General features: G+C 39.2%; 1 protein-coding gene across 1 annotated transcript in view; it reads right to left on the minus strand.

Annotated features, from left to right (window-relative positions):
* The window catches only part of TBC1D9 (TBC1 domain family member 9), a 50,992-nt gene that overhangs the window by 7,250 nt on the left and 28,925 nt on the right, over nucleotides 1-14,817 (minus strand). The window contains exons 8-16 of the mRNA XM_062637225.1: nucleotides 13,691-13,864; nucleotides 13,101-13,251; nucleotides 11,665-11,879; nucleotides 9,726-9,843; nucleotides 8,485-8,770; nucleotides 7,206-7,335; nucleotides 4,682-4,780; nucleotides 4,493-4,561; nucleotides 2,939-3,179 (exon numbers count right to left, since the gene is read on the minus strand). Of these exons, the coding sequence (XP_062493209.1) occupies nucleotides 2,939-3,179; nucleotides 4,493-4,561; nucleotides 4,682-4,780; nucleotides 7,206-7,335; nucleotides 8,485-8,770; nucleotides 9,726-9,843; nucleotides 11,665-11,879; nucleotides 13,101-13,251; nucleotides 13,691-13,864 (1,483 nt within the window). The remainder of the gene's footprint in view (nucleotides 1-2,938; nucleotides 3,180-4,492; nucleotides 4,562-4,681; nucleotides 4,781-7,205; nucleotides 7,336-8,484; nucleotides 8,771-9,725; nucleotides 9,844-11,664; nucleotides 11,880-13,100; nucleotides 13,252-13,690; nucleotides 13,865-14,817) is intronic.

The following is a 14,817-nucleotide window of genomic DNA, read 5'->3' on the forward strand; positions in this document are numbered from 1 at the left end:
AGAGGACCCCAAGAATTTGGTGGCCTCCTGCACAGCCCCCTGCATCCCCAAAGAGCAAAGCAGATGACCCTGCTGAGAGCCTGTGAACAGCACTGGGAAGGTGGTAAGACCATTCCTAGTCCCAACCAGAAATACTTCCTTCCTGCACTTTGGAGTCACAGGTCTTAAAACCTTCAACAACTTTCAGCAAGTCGTGTGTTTTGCAGTACGTGTCTCATATGATGCACCGACAGTTCTTAACCAGGAGTTTTAAATTTACTTTGCAGTGAGAGAAGAAACCTTGCTTGGAAGAGAGCAAGACTACACCCTTTGAATCTTTCTACCTGACACAGCAACAGTGAAACTTGTCACCATCAAGCTGCAACGAGTGTCCTCACACATGCCTGCTCTGCACCCTAAGGGCTTGACCAGCATACCCCTTTTCATGGCATGATTGGAACAACCTTTTCTGAGCTCCCTCTCTGACTATTCTTGTATCAAACTATGCCAATGTCAAGTCTTTTCTGGGCAGCTGACCTCTTAAAGTCTTCAAGATATGCCCCACTGGGCTTAGTTTCTGAAAAATGTGGGTTTGCAGAATAAGTTTTGACTGTTTATCCCATTGAAGATTTTAGTTCAGTCATGTTTGCTTATAGCCATACTTGTGTATTTTACATTCATTTCTGTTCACAGTGCTCAACACTGTTCCTTGTTCTTATCACTCATTATTTGTTCTAAAAGCTGCTGTCTTAACCAGTAACTGGTTGACTGTAATTAACAGCATCCTGTAAGCAGCAAGTCATTGGCCATACCTCAAAAGGCCATTACGTGCTACCTGACCAACAGCCCCTCAAATACAATTCAGAACTGCATCACAGGAAGCACTGGGGTTTTGGGTGGTGTGAAGGGGAGGTGTGCGATCAGTTTTATTGTCACATAACTTTTATACCTTTGAGAGAATAGGTGTTACCATTGCTGTACAGAGGTTTCCATGCAAGGCTGCATTTGGAGCCCTAATGCTTTAAAACACTGCTACAAAAGGTTGCTGAAAGGCAGACTGGGAAACCTTTGCTCTCTCAAAAGGATAAAAATGTAAAGCTGGAGGAAATGTCAGGTTAGCACAAAGTAACACATAGCAGATTGTGAAATGCTGGTCATTTACAAGGAATAATTCCTGCTGTATTCAAAAAAAGGGGTGGCCAGCTCCTGTCTCAGATTTGCTTCTTCATGTTAATCCTGGGGCTTGCACATTCCTTTTGTTGTGATATAGACTTTTATAGGTGACAAGGATGACGGAGGGGCTGGAGCACCTCCTATATGAAGACAGGCTGAAAATGCTGGGGCTGTTCAGCCTGGAGAAGAGAAGGCTGCGTGGAGACCTCATAGCAGCCTTCCAGTATCTGAAGGGGGCCTATAGGGATGCTGGGGAGGGACTCTTCATTAGGAACTGTAGTGACAGGACAAGGGGTAACGGGTTAAAACTTAAACAGGGGAAATTTAGATTGGATATAAGGAAAAAGTTCTTTACTGTTGTGGTTTAAACACAGCCACGCAGCTCATTCACTCACTACCCCCCTTCTTGCCCTCCCTCTACCCCTGGAGGGACAGAGAGGAGAATCGAAAAGAATGCAACTCCCACAGGTTAAGAACAGTTTAGTAACTAAGGTATAACACAAATCACTACTGCTACCACCAATAATAACAATGATAAAGGAAATAACAAGGGAAGAGAATACATGTCACCACCCACCAACTGATAACTCACACCACACCATCCAACCGAGCACCAACCAATACCTCCTCCAACCCCGCAGTCTCCCAGCCCTTCCGGGTAGCTCTCAGTTACATCCTGGGCATGACATGCTGTGGTATGGAATGCCTCTTTGGTCAGTTTGGGTCAGGTGTCCTGTCTCTGCTTCCTCCTGGCTTCCCCTCCTCCCTGGCAGAGCATGAGGCTCACCGAAGTCCTTGGCCAGACCAAACATTTGAGCAGTAACTAAAAACATCGGTGCTATCATCAACACCGTTCCCAGGGCAAAAGTCAAAACCACAGCACTGCACCAGCTACTAAGAAGGAGAAAAAATGACTGCTACTGCTGAATCCAGGACAACTGTAAGGGTGGTGAGGCACTGGAATGGGTTGCCCAGGGAAGTTGTGAATTCAAGGCTGGGCTGGACAGAGCCTTGGGTGACATGGCTTAGTGTGAGGTGTCCCTGCCCATGGCATGGGGGTTGGAACTAGATGGTCGTAAGGTCCTTTCCAACCCAAACCATTCTATGATTCTGTGATACCCTCCTGCTCTCTCTCTTAGTCTGCAGTCTTGGTTATTGATTCCAGAAGTAACATAGGTGGTACCTTCCACTGAGGTACAATACCTTTCCCTCACACAGGGACACATATATGTGGGGTGTCAGCAGATTTCTAAAGAGAAGCACTTTTATTCAGGGGCAAACAAAACTACCATCCTTAATTCTATCCTTCCCCTATGCCTTGTATGTGCACATAAATTTCTCAAAAGTCTTCTTCCTGAAGAACAGAGCAAGAAGAACATACAAAAGACTTTCCCAAAGGAAATACTTTGATTAGAAGTAATCACACCATCAAGCAAAGAAGTTGCAAGTCATTTTCATGTTAAGAGTTAGTGGTCAGGGAAATCCTCAGAACCCAATGGATGTGCAGTTCATGTGCAGGCTTGTTTGTGTGTGATACACCACCAGCTAACACCGATGTGCCTACTGAGACCAGCCTAAACCCCAGTGGAACCACTGTCACAGGCATAATAAAATGTGCTGAACAGCAGCACGAACAGCTCTTAAAATAAAGGTAACTTACACAGATCAGCATATGTCAAAGTCATTATCTGAGAGCTAATATAACATCTGTGTTTCTGTAGAACTGGATCTCCTGTAGAAACAGTTTTGGTCAGATTACATTGAAACTGCTGTGAATTCTCCTTACTTAGCCCAGAGACGAATTCACGGAAGTTGATAAGAAGGTCTCCATTTTCATCAAGAAGCCTGAATAAGCGTGCAGCTAATACATCTGAATGAGTTCCACATGCCCAAGGAAAGAGGAGAGCAAACATCCCCTTGAACTGCTCAAAGTCAATACGGTACTGCTCCAGATAAGGCAGGCTGGGATCATGCCGGTCAGTAGCATTGCTGTTTCCTCCCCAGTAGCAGCTAGTCAGATGTTCTGCCTGAACAGAAGGCAAATGCTCTGTAAACAACTCACTGCTATCAATGAAGAAACCCACAAAAATCCACACACAACTCATACACAAACATGATTAAAACAACACAAGACGAACAGATATATTTCCATCTACTTCGCTCTTGCACTTCTACAAGAAGTGTTCTTCTCTAACCAGCAACAAAAAGACATCCCTCTACAAATAAAAGAAAGCAAAACTTTTCCTGCCTCCCAGGCAGCACAAACATGAAATACCTGTTTTAAACAGAGCTGTAAGCAGCTGTGACTTGCATACATACACATGTTGTATATACATATACTAAAATCCTTGTGCTTAGTCTCCCCCTTCAGCCTCACTACATAGTCACATCAGAAAAGGGACTCTCATGAAATAATCTTTGAACTGTATAGTTCAACTGTTTCGTTGAACTCAAAAAATACTGTACAACATCCTACTCTTTCAGTCTATTGAATTCAGTGAAAGTTCTGGAGCTGATTTTGGTAGAATCTAAATTCAAAACAATTCAGAAGCTTAGAGAGAGATCCTAACAGTGCACAATGATCAGCTGGGGTGAGCTGTCTGACTTGGTATGACTGATTCCATGGAGGACTGAAAGAAGGTACTAAAGGATTTGGACAACTTTAGGACCTGATATTACAGATGGGAAACTGAAAGGAAAGAAATTCTTCCTGGTATGCCAAGAAATGTCTGTTCTAACAAAAACAGAGGAAGAAAGTATCCTTTTTTAATGCACTGTGAAAGTGAAGCTAAAGCATTTTAACCCATCACCATTAAATTCATGGATCTAATGGTATTGCTGTATAGCCAACCTATGGAGACATATGACTTTGTTACACTGAATTACCATGTAATACAGTATACATTAAAGCATTAACAATGGCAAAAATCAGCTACTGGGATGTGGCAGTATTACCTATCTGAGATCATAGAATGTAGGTATTTCTGTGCTGAATTCCAAAGCTTGGGTTAGGTAGCTAGAGAGATGTGTAAGTTTTTAAAGACTGATCAAATGCCTCTGTCTATTAACTTCTCCATTACAATAGATTTTATCAGTATAATTCATTTTTCCATGGACAAATAATTTATTGAGTTACTTACTTCCTGAGCTTTTAGAGACTGGTTGGTTTGGTTTTTTTTTGTATATATATTAGTAACAGCTAATTTAAGTTTGCATTAAGATACCTGATAGTATGCAACTCACAGACTCAACCTGGTCTTTAGAAAAGACACAGTCCCTTATAAAAAATAAACATCTGTATTTCCTGTAGGCACAACATCTTATCTTTACTTAGCTTTACCTTGAAAAGAGCATACAGTTCCTCCAGTTCATCAATAGTAAAAGAAGTCTCCGTCACAATAGTTCGTACCTTTTGAAACACAACATTATCAGTTACGGATTTGAAATCCATGACTCATTGAAAAGCTAATTTAAATTTCAGAAATCGGCTGGTCTTAATCTTTGCAAAGAACATTATTTCAGTACCTACCACATTGCGCTTTGTAGTATCTTCAAGGGTTTGGATAACTTTCAGCCTTTGTTTGAATCTCATTTGTTCAATTAAATCTGCTCTGATACTTCCAAATTTCTTAAAAGACAAAAAGAAGTGCAGCACAGTCTGTGTATTAATATTTGGAATACTCATAGCTTGCTTTTAATGCACTTGAGAAATTAATTTAATTATACCACACAAGTGTATTTTGAAAACTGCTGTTAAGGCATCTTTCTAACACATGGCAAAGGCATTTTTCTAACACATGACAAAATTCTGAAGGTTTTAGGAATGCACCTCAAGATTTTGTTTTTCCCAATACCTTAATTTAATTTGAAAGGTCTTCATTAAGTTACAAATCATCACATTTCAAACCATAATCTCAGTTGTTATCATTTCTTGCTTGGCACATCTCTAAAAACAACCCTTTTGCAGGACTTTATTTCAACTTGTCCTGGAATATCTCAAGTATTACAGAGAGAGATGTTTAGACTAACTGGACCTCTAACAGCTGAGGCAGCATCACAGTCCTTAAATTCATTACATCTGAAACTGAGCATCAAGAATGCAACTTCCATTAAGAAGACCCCCTAAAGTGACCAAGCCTCATTTTCAGAAGGTTTTTTTTTTTCCACAATTCAGTCAAGGAGCTCTGGTGTGTACTACAGAAATATCCCAGGGGAAGCCTATTAAGAATAACACTGCATGTTTTTGTATGCAGAGGAATGCCTAATCCCCAAGCTTTATTTTTGTTAACTATAAGTAGGTTTTTGCCATCAAGAAAACACTTGTAACATACTTAGAAACGCACAGATGACCAGCAGGAACAACAATATCAGACAAAGTATGCCATACATAAAACTAAAAAGGGTTGAGGCAAGATACACTTTCATTCAGGATGGATTTGTATTTCCAGTATAAGTGCATCTACATAGCAGGTCATAATTTGCTAGCACAATCTTGTGTGATCAAATTAACACTAAAGCTGGGTTCATCTGTAAAGCTGTGCACCTGTATCATGTACCTCAGAAGTAAAATGATGTTTCATGTACCTGGAGCATTCTGCAAACAAAGAAGTCTTTTGGGAAAAAAAATGGTATCTAGACAAAACATCCATCAAGCACCACAGGGGTCACAAAACCTTGGAAAGAGAGGTCTGTTGTGGCTGTGAGGCCACATCTACTCCACAAGGCTTATGCTCTGGTCTGGAGGCCAAAGGGGATGGTCTGTTACACCCATAAAACTAAAACTCATGTAGCCTACAGAATAGGAAGGTCACATGCAATTACCTCATGGATATGGTCCCTCACTGATTTTATTTTCTTTTTAAATAATCAAATCAGCCAATTTGTTTCTCCTCAAACACATTCTCTCTTTGCTACTAGCTCCTGCTTTCCTCACAGTCCTTCACTCCCCGTGTGATTTGTTTTGCCTAATTTTACTGCAGTACAGCTGGTTATTTATCTAGGAATTACAGAATTCTGTGCTGCATAAGCCCCAGAAAGACAGACTGGCTCTGCGTGTAGTCAGCTTATTCATCTGAAAGCAGTTAAGCCAAAACAAGCAGTCTCCATGATGGAAAAATCAGAAAAATACAAGGGAAACAAGAATTTCACATAAACATCCTTATCGCCATTCTAACACTGTGTGAAGAAGAACTATACATCTGACTTGAATCAGTTTGCCCTTCAGTGTAGAATACACAAAGGATTACCTACTTCCTTCTTAAACAGATATCATGTTATTAAAGCAAGGAGGTTTTAGGGACATGGGAGGTGCCTCTGAAGCAGCTATCATATTGCTAAGTATGCATCTACATCTTAAACTAAAAATAGTAATTTACCCTGCATGTCAGGGAAGGAAAAAAGAAAATTAAAACTATAACTCTTTTAAATTATTCTTTAATTTTCATTAAAAAATTACTATGTCAGTGTAATCACCATTTTAACTGATGGCTTATTTTTAAAATTTAAGGACAATGAAATTGTTTTGCAAATTTTAGGGGTTTTTGGAGGCTTTGTTCTGTGCTTTACAGATACGAGTTGTTACCAGCTCCTTTCACATGAATTATTTTTCGTTTTGGTTACAATGGAGAAGCTAGTGGCCTAGAAGCTAGTGATCAGAATCAGCACTTGCTGAGAAAAACAAGGTAAAAAGAGACAAAATTCCTTTGATAATAGAAAGATCTTCTGAAGTAACAGATTTCACCAATACTTCACTTCAGAAAAGCATGAAAAAGCTTTTTTGAATTACAAGTTCAGAGTATTGTTTGTAAATCACATTTCCATTGGGGGCTGCTCTCATCTGATGTTGCAGGCTTCTATATAAAACAGATCCAATTAAAAGTTTTGTTTAAAAGAAACACTTAGCCCTCTTCCCTGCCCCATTTCAGACTTCTGAGATGAGTCTCCATTTCTTTTATGTTCTTTCTGTTCCACGCAAAGCCAAACTAGAGTACCAAATGCCTCTAAAGCAGAAGTAGTGTGAGTTGGCAAGTTCCTGTTAAGAAATCCTATCCTACCTCATATGAAGACCTGATTAGTCTGAAGATATCCACCTCAGGATAAGGCTCTACATCATCACTGAGCAGTGAGTGAAGATGAGGAATGGGTGGAAGAGTGCTGTCCTTATTAGTTACGCTGTCCAAATATCTGGTGTGGGGAGAAAAGAAAAATAAATGAGATGCCCAAGATTCATTTATACCTCCCTCCCTTCCAAGGGTTAACAGAATAAGGGTTATATATAGATTATTAAATGTAAATATGATCGAGCCACTCTGCTAATGAACTACATGACTTTTGACATCAGTAATTTGACAAATCCTAACGCTGCTTTTTCTCAAAGAGAGCCAAGGTAACCCTGGTAATTCATTATCCTTAGCAAGAAACAGCTCAAATACAGCTAGCCACAAACGAGTAGCTTATTGAACAGGTTTGTTGCTTCTGGCTGTTTAAACATGCTAAAGGAATTACAACACCATGGCAACAAAGGTCAGTGTGTTTCAGTCTAAATAACCCCTGTCCTACTACTCCCCAACTTCACTTCAAGGGGCTTTAAAGGGCTTGTTCCTTCCACCAATGCAGCTGCTGTAAATCATCTGTCTTCTACCATGCAGTTGTAGAACACTTAAATCCTCAGCAATCACTGAGGCTTATTTCAGAGAAAACACCACCAGGGTCTTCTTTTAATTCCCAAAGAAATTAAAACCAGAGTTTAGTAAGGCTATACTAATGAAACTTCCCAGGAAAAGAGATTCCAAAGTTTTAGCAGCAACTTGAAAACTAAACACTACTCCAAACTCAACAAGGAAATCAGAAGTTACACTCATCAGTATTAATTTGTGCTAAACAACTCAATTCAGTCTATTTATCAGCCTCCTATTTACTTGAAATTTATTCATTCAGGAGCCTACCTAATTCTTCCGAGTTCTGTCTAGTCCATTCCCAAGACAATTTCCCTTGAGGTCAAGGCTTTTTCTTAGCACCATTTAAAAGGCAGCAGGCAAAAGATGATGTAACAAAAACCGCGTATCAACTAAAATAATCAACCAAATTAAATTTCTATAACCAGGTTTGGGAAGTTTATTTGAATGTCTTGAAAAAAGAATTTATAGTTGGTAACTTAGCATTATTTTAAGATACTATAGAGTGTCTTATATGGGTGAAAGGAGACTGTAAGTATGTAAAAGATTTACATATACTGTATTGGTTTCAATTTTTATTTTGACACAGAAGAACACAAATCAGAAAAGTAAGCAAAAAGAAATGTAAAAAAAAACCTTTATTTTCTGTAATAAATACCTTCCCAAGACTGTCATGGCTTCTCCATCATCTTTACAGTTAAGCAGCTTGTCTACATTAGCATCGAGGACAGCGAGCGCTAACTGAAATATCACCTTTATTCCTTCACAGAAGAAACAATCCACAACCACCACTGCACTTTCAAATGGCATTACACTGAGGAAAAGAGTGAGGAACCAGGACAGGGAAATGGTGGATATTACACCCAAGTCCTGCATGCAGTCATAAAGCTGTGGAACATAGTCACGCGCCAACTCTTCAAAGACACCCTGATCCACCAATGCTCCTGTTGAAAATAAATGAGGTTGGATGTCGATTAATACAGGAGCAACTGACCACATCATCATTGAGGGGAGAAAAGTATATACACATACATTCTCTCTACATGGAAACATAAATACAAAACCTAAGAGTATTCTACATGATGCTTACACACATTTTCTCACTTGCAGATAAACAACAAACAGATTCTATTCCACTACTGAGCTAGAAATACTAATTGAACCATAGTAAGTTTTAATTATACATTTCATAAGAGCTAACAGGGTCACTGTGGTCCAGCACCTACAGAAGTTATACGATGGCTTAGTACTTAATATTACTAATTAGAATAAAACTTCTCAGCATCACCTCTTGGTGGAGGCCAGGGTGACTGTGAAGGAGTTTGGATTGGTTTCAAGAGAAACATACCTACGCCGTAACATCAGTGTCTTAAGCAAGCCAGGAAGAATAACTTCTAAGGCTGAATGAGGATCTCAAGCATTTGTGAGCTACAGTAAAGACTATTTCCATGATAAACTGAAGGGCCATTCACTTCCACATACACAAGGAAACTGTCATCTAACAACAACAGCTTTCAGATACTTGCGCCCTTTCAACCAGAGAGAAAATGGGTACAAAGACTTGTACTGCAAATTCCCAAAGCTCCTGTTTCCACCTTACTTTAAATAGATAATCAGATCACCCAAAATTCAAATTTTAGCCTCCCATCTTTTTTTTTTAATTCACTTTAAGCCCACTTCAGAATTCCATCTAATCATAAGTGAAAAAACTACTGAATATCACAGTACCTGTTTCTGGACTTGCTTCTATACTCCTGAGAAAACTGTCTTGCCACTAGCATTCACAGTTGTGTCTATGCCACACATACCTCTACCCATACGCTTGTTTCAGTACCAATACCACCAATTAATTTGGTTAATTTTTGTACTGTAATTTTAGCAAATTTCCCCATAACATACCAACAACTCTTGTGTTGTAGTAGTCAGGCAGCATACGCTCACACAGAGCCACCAGCAACCAAAAAGCCTCCTCCTCTTTTGCATAAAGGAGGAGCACTGAAGTGACAATATTCATAGCCTAAAAGAAAGAAATAAAAATTACTAGACCCATTTATTGGTACCTAGCATAGTAACTGGGCAGATAAGTAGTTACTACGGTTAAGAAACCAGCTACATCTCCCCTTGCAGACTCCAAATTGTTCACGTATCTTCCTGTAAAAAAGCAGTGTTTCGTCAGTGCTCAAAGGAAGGCTTAAAAAAAGTCTCAAATAAACCACAAAATATTGTTAAGACTTTTTTGTTAAGAAAAAAAAAAATAATCAAGATTTCTTTTTATAATAAAGGGCCTAACAGGCCTGCAAGCATCCAGTTACGCTGCTACTGATATTCTGCCAAATAAGTGCTCTTGGGGAATCTGGGTCTGATGCAGACAAAATACCTCCTACAGCACTAATGTTGGCCACTGCCATACCACTCCTTACAGAGGCAGTCTGCACTCCCTATGCTCTCTGCTCATATGAAAAAGTCGAAAGACAGCATCTGTGAGCTCAGACAAATGCCTGTAATAGTGTCAGTCATGAATAATGAGAGTACAGTGAAACAGAAGCCTCTTGCTGTTGCTCACTCTCCATGTTTGTGTGCATAACAGTTTTTTATGGCCTGTTCCACTCCATTTCAAATGCCACTGCATTGTACAGTGACCTCTGAATTGTTCACTTACAGCTTTTGACTAGAGCTCTGCTAGTCTGAAGAAATGAAGTGTTTCAGTACCATTTTCCTCAGTTTGCATTCTAAGGAATTAGCTGCTCATTTCAGATCCTGTAACATTTTAAGACTCCAGCTTCATCAGTACCTGTTTGAAATAGTAACTAAGGTTTCAACTGAAACTTGGAACAATGCTGAAACTCTGCCAAAGTCTATGCTGTTCCTTTCAGCTCCTAAATTGTCGCTGTAACTGTGAATCAGCATTCTGAATGCCACGGACCAAGTCTCAACTACTGCGACAGCTTTAGGAACCAGAATCACAGTGTCTTTCTACTGCTCCTGTTAAACAACCTTTACAAAAAGTTATTGTAGTTATTACTTAATATTGTACATGTTATTAAATAATTTATGATGGTATCTGTTGGAATTGCTTGCACTTTCACTTACTGGTGTTGTACCTGGGAGTCTTAACATTCAGGACATTAATCAGGCTCATGAATTCAAGATTCCATTTTGAAAAAATAGGTAGGAAGGCGAAAAAGGAGCCCATGCAATAACTCAAAGTTACATAGCAAGAAAGAACGATTTAGGACCAGTAACTAATGTGACCAGAATCACAGGCATAAGGACTCCAAAGGCATGCACTGCTCAGCACTAACTACTGATAAATGGCTGCAAAGCACAAGGACAAGATACCTTCTGGGGTTTTGTTCTGAATGATTGAATAGCATAATTAAAAAAAAAATAAAATAAAGGAGGTTCTGGAGGGTTATTACAATTAAGACGTTAAATAAGTAGGTAAAAATTTAAGGTCAAACAATTAAAGCTGGAGGTTTTTTCTACTTAAAAGAAAGTGTTCATTTGTCATTTTCTGTAGATGCACTTCAGGACAGCTCTGTTGCTAACCTCTGTCCAGTCTCTAGATTAATGGGCAGAAAATATGCTTACAGAAAACAATGCACATCTCAGCATGAGCTGTTAATACTTTTGTTAGGAGTAGGTCCTTGTGTCAAATTCCTCTGACCTCAGCATGACTGTAATTTGGCAGCACTGAGGCTCTCCCTCACCGTATTATACATGTATGCATCTGTGTACTTTACACAGCCAATACTCATGTACATGGCTGAAGAAACAGGAGTACAAGGAAGTAACTGGAATTCCAGAAACTGAAGGAGTGCCAAGATATTTCAATTACCTGACAATATCCTATGTTTGGATTTCTAAAAGCATAAGCTGTCAAGACTCTCCTTAGAGCAGCAATACCCATCTCATTCTGGAATGCAGGGTGTTCTGGAAGGGAGCGGTGCAGATCCCTCTCTATCTCTTCTGTAGCAAGATTATACTTCCCCATTGATTTCTCCACCAGGTCCTCATAATAGCCGGGATGAGTGGCCATTTCATTAATGGCTCCTAGGAGTGAGACAACAGTATTAAAACGAGAAGAAAGCAAAGGTTAGCAGATACAGTATCCCAACACAACAATCTCCTGCTACCCTTTATCTTGGATGCCACCAACAAGCACTTTCAAAGCAAATATAAAATGTTATTTTTCTACAGCTGATTAAAAACCAACCTGACATGCTTAGGTAATTGAGATGCTACCCCTTCTTGTCTTTTCCTCAAGGCATTTAAAAAAAAAATAAAATATAAAGCTCCTTTCTGCTAGAATGAAACAGAAGGCATGAAGAACAAACCAGCTGTGTAGTCACACAGTATCATGAGCTCTCTCTGCAGCTGGCTGTGAGTGTGATTATCCTACATAATTCAAAATATGCCTCTGAGAAAGCTACTCACCCTGAGGAGAGAGTATATTAATGCTTGGTTGCAGAAAGTATGATATCTCAGCCAAAGAGAAAAAGACAAACTCCTGAGCTCTATTCCTGCTTCTGAAAATGACTCTGTCACCTTGAGCAGGGCACTCAGCCTGTCTTAGCAATGCTGTCAGAGCTGTCATGCGATTTCACTGCTGACTTTAAAACTTCTCTGGAAATTAAAATCTCAGCAGCAAAGGAAATCAAGTGTCAGCAGCAGAAAGCAGTGCATACAGAAAACACTAATTATACATACACCATGAAAACTGGTCCAAACTAGCTGTTAATTAGACATAGGACAGATCTGTGCATTCCTGTGTATATTTGCTGAAAACATTTGTTTAATGCCCAGCAGCAAAGAGAACATATACAAAAACATGCATTCTTAGGAAAAAAACATTATTAAAAAATTATTAGAAAATTATTTAAATAAAGATAGCAGTTCCATGCAACATGCTTAGACTTTGGAATTCCTTGCAATAACTTGCTGTGATGGCCAAAAGCTTAACTGGATTCAGAAATGATTTAATACATGGGAAGTAGTCCTGCTGGTGGTTGTCAAACATCTAGAGGCCCCCAGACTGCTGACTTCTGGTAACAGGGTGTGTGTTCTGCTTTTTTATATTCTTCCCTAATTTCTGTGTTTGAGAAAGGGTATTTACTGGCCTAAACAGATCTTGTCTAATCCAATCAGCTGTCTGTTAACAATCACAGCTTTGCTTGCTCCAAATATTTTTAGACACTTACCATCTGCATCTTTGAAATCCTTTTTTAACTCACTTTTACTTATATCCCAGTCTCATTTCAAATGAATACTTGCCTGAAAACAGTAGCCAAAGTTCTCCTCTCATGCTTTCTGGAATGCCCTTCAGCACAAGATCTCTGGTTTTCTCTGTGCGATACATACAAACTCCTTGGCCATATTCAGCAAAGTGAATTTTCCAGGCCTGTTCCTTCAAAAACTCTTTAGCCTAAGAGCAAAAAAGGCAAGCATAAAGATGCAGCTTCTAACGCTCTGCCCCACTGAAATGCTAAGTGCTAAAAAGCCTGCAATGTCCTAACTTCCCAAGTGAGCAAGAAATAACTTGGCTACAGTCCGATTCTCCTTTTAACGGGCTGCCTCCTCCCATTTCTTAGTTTCTAACCCAGTAGACCTTACTGTTAAAAGAAGAAGCAGTTGTACTTAAGAGCAGGCCTAAAACCTCTCCCTGATTTATATCCAACTTTGCTTTTCTTATGTAGCAAAACTGTTTGTACTGGTAAAATGACAGCATGTTCAACATTTCTGTGAAAACTGCTGCCTCTTAAGCTGTCTGTGGCAGAATGCTTCCGCATTAGAAACATGGATTTTAAACACCACATGATTTAACAACTTTTTCAGTCAGGTACACACTCCAAGGTGTATTTTACCAGCTTGGGGTTGAACTCCTCGGGTGACCTCCGCCGATACATTGTCATTAAAGCTTGAGTTGCTGTTGGAATGCCATTGTCATTGAGGTTGAACTGTCGCTCTCCCTCAGACTCAGAGCTGAGGCTTTTATGAGGGCTGGCAGAAATAACACTACTTGATGATCTTGTAAACACCTGCAGAAAGTAGTCACAAGCAATAACAAGACACGGGGCTTGAGCCAGATTCTAGACTTTTCATTATACTTCAAAATTTATAATGCTAACAGCTAACAAAACCTGAGCAAATTAAATCACCCAGGTACATTCACAACATATGACAGCAGAAATTAAACCAATATAGAATAATTAAATTGTTTCCAGTTTCTCAGTGCCCCCCTGCCCTGGAAAAGTAATCAAATCCTATCATTAGAATTTAAAGTGTTAACTTTAAGTAGCCCTGGGCATTAAGGCAGCTCCCTTAGTCTCCTGTCAACACCACAGGACTGTTGAATCCCCAGATGGTTCCTTGACCATTAAATATTTAAAGATTTAAAAAGAACATTTTTATATGTGTGTACACAGACATACACAAAATAAATTATTTTGTTCCCCTCACTTAAAAGTTCTATAGAAAATTCAACACTGCCAGACTGTGATTTGAAAGAAAAATATTTTGAAGAAAAAGGATTTTCTAACTTCTCAAACAGCTTTGAAAATTTATCACAGTAAGATTTCATATGGCAGTTCACACCAAATGCCTGAAATTGAAATTAGTAGCCATGCATGTCTAGATATGTAGTCATATTATTAATTTAATAACAATGCTTGCAATTATTAAATTGTGTTTATAATTCAGTAGGTAGAATGCACAGATCCATTTACGGCAAAAAGACAAGACAAAGTTTCAGTATTATACACATACGCATACGTGCTCTAGTATACAGCTACACCTACACACTAATTATAACTCACCATCAACAAAGCAAGTAAAAAACTGACTTTTAAGATTTACATGGCAAACAGGGTAGGGCTAATCGGTACAAGACTAAGGTATGGCTTAGTACAGATTTGGAATGTGAAATGATACACCACCAAAGCCTTTTCTGCTTTGAGATCTGAACTACTAAACTTTGTTGATTTTAACAGAT

Source organism: Pezoporus occidentalis, unplaced genomic scaffold (assembly GCF_034315485.1).
Source record: "Pezoporus occidentalis ecotype Australia unplaced genomic scaffold, CSIRO_AGI_Poc_V1 ctg51, whole genome shotgun sequence".
Classification (NCBI taxonomy): Eukaryota; Metazoa; Chordata; class Aves; order Psittaciformes; family Psittacidae; genus Pezoporus; species Pezoporus occidentalis.